Below are 11,312 nucleotides of genomic sequence, written 5' to 3'. Positions count from 1 at the left end.
TGGTTCACAGAGCAGCGGGTAAAATCCAAAACAAGTTGAATGGAAAACAAGTTGGGGGTAGTCGCATGTTAGTGCTCAGAGAAGTTAAAAGGAAGAGACGATCAAAGAAAAGAGTCATTCGTTCCAAAAGTCCCCCTGCGAAAAGACGTCGCGTCCAAGACATATTTGATTAGCCGTACTCAATTTTCAACGTACTTGACCAAGTCTCATCAACCATGTCTCTCTTACACGAAAAAAGTGACCCATGTTGCAAGTCAGAATTGGACCTCTTCACCATCCCGTCCACTCAAATGAGCATTTTAAAAGGACCGTGGGTCGAATATCACCCCGTCAGCAGCATTACAGATTCTGCACCCGTCGAATTCAACGTGTCGGGCACTGCGGAAGAGTATGTGGATCTTTCACAGACCATGTTACAGGTAGACGTACGGGTGGTGGATGGCGATAACGCGCAACTCACAGCAGACGCACCCGTTGGACCCGCAAATCTGTTTTTGCAATCACTCTTCAGCCAGGTCGACGTAATGCTTAATGAAAAACTGGTCTCACAACCAACAAATACCTACCCCTATAGAGCACTGATGGAAACGATGCTACATTACGGTCAAGAGGCTAAACATTCGCAACTAACCCAACAATTGTTTTACAAAGATGAAGCGGGGAAAATGGATGTCGTCGACCCTACTGCAGCAGACGCTGAAGGAAACCGAGGCTTCAAAAAACGCAGCCAATTCATCGGCGGAAGTAGACTTCTCTCCATGTTGGGTCCTATCTACGCGGACCTATTCTTTCAGGAGAAACTTTTACTTCCTGGAGTCGATTTGAAAATCAAATTGAACCGTAGCAAGGATGCCTTTTGCCTCATGTCTTCAAACCAAGATGCTAAATATAAAGTTAAAATTGAAAAGGCGGCTCTCTATGTCCGAAGAGTCAAGACGAACCCATCGGTCGTGGTAGCACACGCCAAGATGTTGGAGAAGAGTAACGCCCAGTACCCGATTAATAAAATTGATGTCCGTTCCTTCTCAATCCCCGCCGGAAGCATGTCGGTGAACAAGGATAATCTGTTTCTGGGTCATCTACCTAACAGAATCATCGTGGGATTTGTGGACAATGACGCATACAATGGTTCGTATGCCAAGAACCCTTATAACTTCAAACACTTTCGCCTCAACTTCATTTCAGTCACCGTGGATGGGGAAAACATACCGATGAGACCCCTCCGTCCTAACTTTGCTACGGGATCAGCGCAGCATTACATACACGCTTACAACTCTCTCTTCATGGGAACAAATCGTTTGTTTACGGATAAAGGAATAAACATCAGCAGGGAAGAGTACTGCAAGGGCTATACATTATTTGCCTTTGATCTCACTCCGGACCTATCAGATGGCTGTCACCTTAATCTGGTCAAACAAGGGAACCTACGTCTGGAGTTACAGTTTGATGTCCCCCTCACCAACACCGTCAACTGTCTCGTGTTATCGGAATCCCAAGGTCTGATTCAAATCGACAAACACCGCAACGTCATCTACGAATATCAAAGTTAATCCTGAACCATACCACGTTCGTGAGGTGTTTTTAGAGGGACAGCATGAACACCTTTCAAATAAACCACGTTTTGCAGAACCACCCCAACACCCGCGATTATTTCGAAGGAGTGTTATCATCGGATCGGCTACCTCGACGTATTAAGCAACCTCGATCATGCTATGTCGTCAATACAGACCCCAGCGATAAACCCGGGACTCATTGGGTTGCATTTTACTTTTGTAATCAGAGGGCAGAATTTTTTGATTCTTATGGAAACGAACCGTTGTCTTACTGCGAAGACTTTGAAAAGTTTCTAAACGGAAATAGTGTATCATGGACGTATAATTCTACTCGGATTCAAAATACATTCTCCACCGTGTGTGGTCAATATTGTATATACTATCTCTTAAAAAGGTGTCAGGGGTGGGCTAGTCGGACCATTCTTTCTGGATTTGGTAAAGATTATGCGAGAAATGACCGCCGTATCAATGACTGGTTTAACCTCAAGTACAGAACCACGTTTCCCATTCACGATGTCACGCTCACTCTCTCACAAATTGCTCGAAGTTTTGATGATGTGTTATTGTCAAAGTAGTATGACGGGTGAGAGCTCTTTTTTTTAATCAAAACTAAGTTCACGTTATGTGCTGTGTTTGACTTGTATCGTGTAATTGTTACAATGATGTGAGCCTGAGTTATTTTACTAACTAATTTTATATCTCATATTATATTTTCATATTGTAAAGTGATAACGTCAGTATGGCAATTATTTACTGTAACAGATACGGGCACACACACACACACATATACACACACACTCAAGTAAGTAATGTAATATGCACAGACACACACACAGACACACACACACACACACACTCAAATAAGTAGTGTAATATGCACAGACACACACACACACAATACCTACACACATACACATTCAAGCATTTTAATACACACACTGTCCTATTTTCTTACGTGAAGCACACAGTTGAAGGAATAAATGAATGAGAATGTATGCACTTTGTACATGTATTTATTGATTGAAATAAAATTTCATTGAAGAGAACAAATTTTGTGGAAGATGTTTTTCTTCAACGTGTTTCATCCATGTGTACTTCCTTATATACATACGTAGATATCAAAATTTGTACTTAAGAACTTTTTTAAATAGAAAACGTCGCTAAAATGAAACTGAACATCCCCTAAACGAACCAAACATTTTACGAACAAAACATCAACCCAACATTACCATTAAAAATAAACAGTAAACCCTTCACAATGATGACATAATGTATACACATTAATTTACTTACAGATGTGTAGTAACGATTATCAGAAATGAATGAAAAAATATATATGCATACATACGAATGAAGCATCCCACTGGAAACTTGTTAAATACGTCATAAAGTTCAGACGTTCGTCAGATATCAGTTTCCTCAACTGTACATATATGTTTGGCTAACGATTCAATACCTTAGTTATAAATTTAACGCGTCATCATTTCATCGATGCTTAGTTACATAATAATTCGCTCGTGGATGTGTCCGCACAGTTTGCTGTTACGTATTTTACAATTATATATATATACAAATATGCATGTAGTAATACCCGACGTGATTAGCGACATACAAATATGTATGTTTTAATTTTCATAGTTTGTACATATATGTTTGGTGAAAACGTCAATACGTTTGATATCTAAACATTTTATCATAGCATCGATTCAACATTTCATCGATTCACCATTTCATCGATTCAACATTTCATCGATTCACCAATTCATCGATTCACCATTTCATCGATTCACCATTTCATCGATTCACCATTTCATCGATTCAACATTTCATTGATTTAATGTTTTAACAGTTCAACATTTCGACATTTCAACGTTTCAACAATTCATTATTTCAATATTTCATCGCTTCAACAATTTATGGCTTGTCAAGTCACCGTTTAAACGTTTTAACATTTCATCCACTTTTCATCACATCCATCCTTACAAATTGTACGGACATATAAAAAAAAATCAAATAAATAACAATTAAAGTCTGCTATAAGATAATTCGTTTGAAAAAAGGCATCGTGAATTTCAAGTTTGTGATTGTTGTAAATGCAAAACTTGATAGTTATATGAAGCATCAATAATATAAAAAAGCCTGTATTCTTCATCAGGATACACAAAGGTTAGTCCATCTCATTCCCAATACGTGTAACAAACACGCTTAATTTAAAACAGATTTACATATAAATATCACACATTTGATGTATGATTGTAAGTTAGCGTCAAAAGAAACCTCGTTATATACTAGAAATGCAATAATATTGCAACATTAGTATTCATTAATAGGATACAAGAAGGCTAATCCATCTCATTCGCAATACGCGTACCAAAACCGTAAAAATCTAAAACATATCACTATAATGGTGTCATACATTCAACGAATTGCTGTGACGTGCACCAGAAATAAAATCAAAACTGAGGCATATGAATATACAATGGTACATCAGACCCAACGCTGTCCTATGAGGTTTAAAACGATTGCCAAGAAGTGATTCGAGAACCCGACTTAGACGTCTTTCTACGTTTGGTGGGACGTGTAGGGGTTTTGTCCGTAGCACCATCGTCGTTCGGGGACGTGGGGGGCTTTTTAACCACGCTCTTATATCGCTGAAGCTCGCTCCTTCTTTTAGGGTTGCTCACGTAGGTTTCAGGGATATTCATTTCTGCCAACACGCGTATAAACTGTTCGCTTCCGACGGGTGTGTATCCACGTCGCTCTCGGAAGATATCGTACATCAAGTCACAAATGTTTGTACCAGGCAGCTTTTTCCCATGTATGATGACTTGTCCATCGTCAGTCCACGTAACCTTTTGTGCGTATTTCATCTTTTGTAAAAGCTGCGAAGCTCTGTTCACAAAAGGTCTGGGCACATGCATGAGAACTTCACTGTCAATAAGTCTTTCGTCCTTTTTGACATCGCCTTCCTTAACACCAGGTATATCTGTAATGCCGTCTGGAATTGAGTCCAAAGAAGACTTGTCGACGATCTCTAGAGACAATGGTTTCTTTAAAGAGTCCGTGGTTTTCAGAAACTTCTGTAGATACTGGGTATACAGCAAAGCTTTGTCATGAGTGTTCAAGTCGTGGCGATTTATGACAGATTGCATTTCTGCATCCAACTCGTTCATTTGTCTCTCAGTTGTTGTCAAAGAAGATTGATGTAAAGTTTGTACCATATTTTGTGGTACAAGCACCATTTTGCGAGCGTGTTCCATCAGATACGTCTTCCTTTAAAGGCTCTATTTACGACCTCCAACAAGGTTACCGATGACACCCAGCACAGGACCGATGAGTCTCGATAGCAACGGGATAAAGAAGCCCCCACGTTGTACGATGATGTCTTTCCGAGTCTTGTACGGGGTTTTACGGTCTGCCAGTTTTCTGAGATGTCTCTTCTGCTTCCCCAATGCTTTCTTATGAGCCGGGGACAGTTTTATATTACCACGTAAAAGGTTGACTACACACTCACAAATGGCATTCACGAGCCCCTTGTCAGCTGTTTTTAAAAGCAATTTCCGTTGTTTCGGGGAACAGTGGGCTAAAGTATTTAGCACAACAGCATGGGTCTTTACACGTCGGGACATTTTGTCTATACTAAAGCAAATACAAGTTGATCAATCGTTTTATTACTTGGAAACATATGCGTATTGAGTTTCTCCCGGAAATATATTAGTCCTAAGACGTAATTCTTCGGGAGTATCGGGTTTCAAATCAACGAATAAATACCCCCACCTATTCTTCGTTGCATCCTGATACGCATCAATAAAGAATTTCGAATGATTAGGGTACATCTGTCGACCGAGACACGATATCTGTAATTTGTCTCTGGTATTCTTAAATAGACAATAGTACTGCGTATTTAAAGATATGGTTCTTGCCTTCTTGCCTTTATGAAACAAATTCTGAGTTATGTATATGACGCTTATATTACGATGATGACTACCTTTAGTGAACAGAGCTGAAACTTTTTCGCTATCCCCGACCGCATCCATCAAATCGTCTATGACAAATAAGGCAGGTTTTGATGGGTGTGTAAATTCATAAAAATCGTAAGGTAAATTTTGATGAAATTCGATATGTGGAACACTTATCCTCAATTCATCGTAAGCAGGCTGGTTTTCCGAATAAAACCACACAATTTTCTGCGGAGGAGGACTAATCATCGATAAAGAATTTTTAAAAATTTTTTTCACGAATTCAGTTTTACCAGAAAAAGTCGGTCCTACAACCATACAAGTAAAACTATGCTTCAAACGTACATCCATGTAGCATGCACTTTTAGAATCACAGGAGAGAACACAACAATAGAGAGTGCAAGTGAACGCGATATTAAGATGTGGGTACTACTTATTCGCAATTACGATAAGGAAAAAAAAAAACATTCATACCAAATTCATAGACATCGCTTGTCCAGAGACAAACGTAAAATGACACTTACAATACATATCCGGAGATTAAATAATGAGCCAAATAACTCCTTACAGAATGTTCTCCTCTACGAAAAAACTGTCATCAGCCGATGACTCTTCTCTATAAGAGATAGTCTGATTACCATCATCTTTAACAGTTAGAGTAATGTCCAAATAAAACAACATTACGATAATGAAAATGAATGTCAGACAAAGCAAAACATTTGCAATTGTACTATTGCGAGAAAATTTTCGAGCAACTATCCGTTGCATGTATTGCAGATCTACCGTAAGAGACATTTTTCACGTATGGCTAACTTCGAAGACAGTCAAAGTAAAAAATGAAAACAGAGTACACAATACGAGGTATTTAAAGGAATCATTTAATATCCTTGTGGCCGTACGGTAGAGTACATCCGTCAGCAACTCTGACCCGTTTGGTAAACACCACTCTATAATCTTTTTTCGTGGATGTGGTGTAGATAGCTTTCGCTTTCGCATCTCGTACGATTTTGTTTTCCTTTATGGTACGAACCGTACCATGATCACTCCTTACCATTTCATTTAATGTGTCATGGTTAAGTGTTAGGGCATTCGTAACGTTCAGCGTAAAGCCTCGGATTTTACACGTGGTGTTGCCATAGTTAGTCTTATAACTATAATTTTTAGGTCCACCACACACCCACGTCTGTATATACTCTTTGTGGGTAGGATCGATCTCGTCCGTTAAATCGCCTAAGTAGGCACCGGTCTGTGGATCGGAAGGGGCAAAGGAGGGGTCGGTCTTAAAGACTACACTGTCTGTGTCGTGATATAAGACCCTATCGCCCAATTTCTCTAGAACGGAATACAATTTCAAGCGCGCCATGGCAGTTGTAAAACTGGCAATGAGAATGTTGGTATTTAGGTTTTGCTCGATGAAACCCTCGTTTTGTACGTAATGCACTTCGATCATATCTTCGTTCAGGATAAGTATATCTCTAACATCGATAGAGGAATCTCGAAAAAAGTCAAGTAATTCTGCGGGGGTATTCATGAATGATGTTTTTTTGAGATTTTCTCGTTCGGCAAATTTACCCCATATGCAATTCACGATCAATTTGGCGATTTGTCGGAGACCAGGGTTTTTCGCAATCTTTGACTTGTCCAACAAAATTTTTTCACGGTGGAAATATTCTTCGATGTATTTGTCTCGATCGCCTTCTGTTTGAATATTGGCGGGGTACCCTGAGGCTTCCTGTTTGAGTTTCATACATGCATTGACATATTCCGTGAACAAACCCCCTTCACCCGTGCTGGGATCGTATTGAGCCGACCGTTCGAAATGCCACACTTCCTGAATGTTTAGGTCTGTGTACCCCATTTGGATAGCCTTTTTCAATTCTTCCGACACCCATACACCCTCGAGGGTGCGTTCGTCCTTACTGTGCAGGCAGGGGCCTTGGTTTAAACTTTCCGCACATGCCCGACACAATGGGAAAGTTAGTTTACCAGCAGAGCGGTAAGGCAACACTGGATGGAACAAGTTATTCGGAGGGCAAACCGTGCACTTAACCAAACCAAAAATCTCGTCCAAAGGGGGAAAATTTGACAACATTATCTTGGGATGCCCTATAGGATATTTACAAACTTTATTGATATAGGGGTACAAGCTTGTGAAATCATAGTAGAGAATCTTTTCTCCCTGTTTGGCCTCGTAGTATAGCGCACACCCATCGGTTCTACCGCCGAAGAATGAGTCGCGCGGGTTAAGAGGTTTCCTAAGTTTTTGGCCTAGTTCTTGAATTTTGTCTTTTACTTCGGGGATTTTACGTATATCATCCCATTCATGTTCCCAAATATAGTGTACTTTGTATCCAGCCTCTTCCAACAGTTTGATGCGGTGCATCGTGTCATTGTACAAGACACCCATCTTTTTGTTCACTTTCGGGTTTACACTCTCGGGGTCGTGGCAGTCTTTACAACCATGAAAAAAACATCCTAGAAATTCCCACACATGTTTACCATCTTCGCTTTCTCCAAAACCATCGCAAAACCTCCCCAGCACTCTTCTTTCACCCCCATTAAACGCGTGAGAGATGTCTATGCCACTCAATTCACTCTCGAGATGGAGCCATTCCCCAGCTTTTACGGACTGTGGCTTACCGCGCCGGTATCCATCCCTCGGTATTAGTGCTATGGTGTTTGGACGCAGATAGTTTGTTCTGAAGAGATAGTTGCAAGCGCTTGGGAGTGTCAGACTTGTGAGCAACGGATCAATGCCTTGGGGGTTTGTCGTGGTGGCTGTGATTGTTTTGAATATGGAACGAAAAATCTTACAGCTTTCATGTAGGATAAGAACGTCGCTTCGACAATAATCCTTCAGCTCTTTGTCCAAATTGAACACATAATTTTGGGCCACTTGTTCGTCATACCACCGGTTAAATTCTTCCAGTGTGTCGGGCATCATGGCACATGTACCGTAACATGACTTGTCAGGGAGGGGACCTTCATAACCTTTATTTCTTTCGGTGTTGAAATAGTGGGGGAAGAACCCCTTCTTGAGCTCCTTCAGTCCAAACGTTTTGGGGAGCTTGGACAGACCCATTTGAAAAAAATTCAAGGAGTCTTTGATTTCAATTTTGGGGTCGAGGGTCTTCAAGCTAATGATCTTACCACCATTCATGATTACGTGTGGGATAATGCCTATAGAAACCAAGTGATTGAGCAAAAAGTATGAATCATACGATTTTGCATTATGGGCTATTGCGATGGAGTTATGATTTTTTTCGTCAAATAGCCAGTCACAAAACCGCTCGACTGTGTCATCCCCCTCAAAATTGATTTCCCTCTCATCTTTGGGGCCACATGTAGGACATTCAGAATCAGGGTTGTGACCATCCATACAGTCTGTGCACTCCCATGACACATGAACATAGTTCGGAACGTGTAACTGCGTTTCCTGCATACATTCAAAATCGAAGAAAATGTATTTCTTCGGTTTAGCTTTCTTTGATTTTGGAGAGTTGGCAGATTTAACTGTTTTGGAATTTGAGTTGGACTTTCGCGGACGGGTAGGTTTGTAGAATGGACTGTCTTTGGTAACTTTCATAAAACATTTGTGTTTGGTGCCATCGACGTACTGCTTACAAGTTTTGCAGTAACTATCTGAACATTTGTGGAACTCTTCATTGCCGCCGATCAAATCTTTGTCAAAGCATCTTTCACATTTTGAACACTTATACATGGTTTGACAGGCCGTCTTGCCACAAAATGGGGTTACTAGATGGAGATCGTGACATTTTTGAGTTAGGAAAGTCATATTGCATTTCGGGCACACGATGGGTGCGTGATCAGCGTCCCTACTGTCACACTCTACTGAAAAACAACTACCACACATCGAAGTGCATTCGTGGTAACGAGGGTCTCGGTATGTTTCGTGACATTGGTTGCACAGGTAATGCGCGCAGAGGAACGCGGATGGATTCGAGATCACGTTATAATGTTGTGATCCCGACAAGTACAAATACAGACACTTGGGTGCGGGTGGACCCGCAAATATCAATGACTCCTTCTTACGCCCACGATAGATTAACAACCGGTAGTCAGGTAGAAGTTGCTGTTGGAAGGCGCCATATTGGCTCGAATCGACAGGACCTACAGGTACGCCTGCCTTTTCGTGAAGTTCCCGGGCCTCTCTTAAAAACCTCGATGTTGGTTTACGGTCATTGCGAGTCCATAATTTGGATCGATTGTTCTTGTTTACATGGTATTTTGCGATGACAATCGCTTTAGCAAAACACATTTCATCATCGCCAGAGGGAATGGTGATTACAGATTTCTTCTTCATCGCTGCCACCCCTTCGGGAACACCATCAAACTTGCGGTACCCACCCCCCACAGGATTTTCCAGATGATAAAAACGAATAGTGAAGTCAGGGTTCATGAAGAAATTCTGATTGCTATTTAGCACTTCCTCGATTCTTTGTAGGATGGCAGCGATATCAAAGTCCCTCACCAAGGCCCACGGTAAGGCCACTGGCACGTTTAATTGAGGGGACATGAGAACCAGTCGAACGTAGTCTCTTTCCGAAGTATTCTTTAATAACAAGTCCTTCAATTCCTCTAGGCAGGATGAGATTTGATCCACGCCCTCTTTTAACGTTCTGAAATCTGTTTTGTCATTTTTGAAATCATACCAGATTTCACGCACACCGAACCGTCTTGATATTCTTTGATTTACAAATTCCCACTTTGACGAAGATGGGAGAATATCTGGTACATCGTTCAGAGTTTGGTCATTGGTGGAATGCCTAACACCGTTCATTTTGTTAATGTCTCCCCCCTTCTTCGTTTTGTTGCCTGAAATTCTTCTCTTTTTGGACGTGTTCACTGGTTTTGCCCCGTTCCGTTTGTCGGTAGCCGAAACGTGTTTTGTTTTGCACTTTTTCTCGCCCCCTTTTTTAGCGTTTGATTTTGAATTCTTCCGAGTTTTCCCCTTCCCCCCTACATCCCCTTTCACTTTTTTGGTGGGTGATTCGGTCATTTCGCGGAGAACCCTTTTCCCCCCGCCCAATTGTATGCTGGGTACCCCTGTTGGCGTGTCTTCATCAGCCGATTCTTCCTCATAATAATTAACATGAGGTGGCGGGAGATGAGATGACACGTACCTGTCACTACCGTTGTGATGAGAAGGCCCGGGAACGTCATGATTTGTTACATCATTAAGTACTCTTACAGTAGTTGCTACATTAGTAGTACCCACATCTACAGGTCTAACGTGTAGGTTAGATACGTCACGTTCACTTACTCTGATTGTTGAATCTACGCTGTGATGTTGCGATGACTGCGGTGCAGGGGAACGATTGACGACTCTCTTGACGCTGGTCACAGCCTCGTCAACTGCTTTCTCTAATTGAGATGATGTGAACGCAAAAGTTTCAGCCAGAATACTCTGCAATTTATCTTTGAAAGATTTGGTACGCTGGGAATGAGATGGACTAGCCATGGTGAATAAACATTGTGACTAATTCACAAGTTCTAGGTAAAGTGATGAGAGGCGATGAAATGATCCCCTTTAAATAACCCTTCCACCCACATGCTCTGAGGGGTCTTGCATCACAATACCGTAACCGTAAACAATGGTTTCAAGTTGGAACACGTTAAGGGCGTAACTCCTCTGGAGGATTAGTAGCTTTCTGAGATAGTCCGAGTCCAGTGGCAATAGAAGTAGAACAATAGCTTTAATTAATGAGGGCGTTGGCCTACAGGGCTTACAAATTCTATTGTCACCGATTTGAAAGAGGGGATCGAGTCTGGACCTGTC

The 11,312-nt window shown here is 41.3% G+C and overlaps 1 protein-coding gene across 1 annotated transcript; it reads left to right on the top strand.

Moving 5' to 3' along the window:
• The first annotated feature begins 215 nt into the window (after window positions 1-215).
• LOC139710760 (uncharacterized protein F54H12.2-like) lies at window positions 216-1,550 on the top strand. Its single transcript, XM_071622678.1, has one exon. The coding sequence runs from the start codon at window positions 216-218 to the stop codon at window positions 1,548-1,550; it is 1,335 nt and encodes a 444-aa protein (XP_071478779.1).
• Window positions 1,551-11,312: the final 9,762 nt, after the last annotated feature.

Source organism: Diadema antillarum, unplaced genomic scaffold (assembly GCF_040938485.1).
Source record: "Diadema antillarum isolate AM-2024a unplaced genomic scaffold, OU_Dant_1.0 seq00001560_RagTag, whole genome shotgun sequence".
NCBI classification, from domain to species: domain Eukaryota; kingdom Metazoa; phylum Echinodermata; class Echinoidea; order Diadematoida; family Diadematidae; genus Diadema; species Diadema antillarum.
Note: the sequence above shows the minus strand (reverse complement) of the source record. Positions and strands in the feature narration are given on the sequence as shown.

Bases quoted from the DNA above. Each gene is read 5' to 3' on its own strand.
- LOC139710760 (XM_071622678.1), top strand. From the start codon at position 216: ATGTCTCTCTTACACGAAAAAAGTGACCCATGTTGCAAGTCAGAATTG.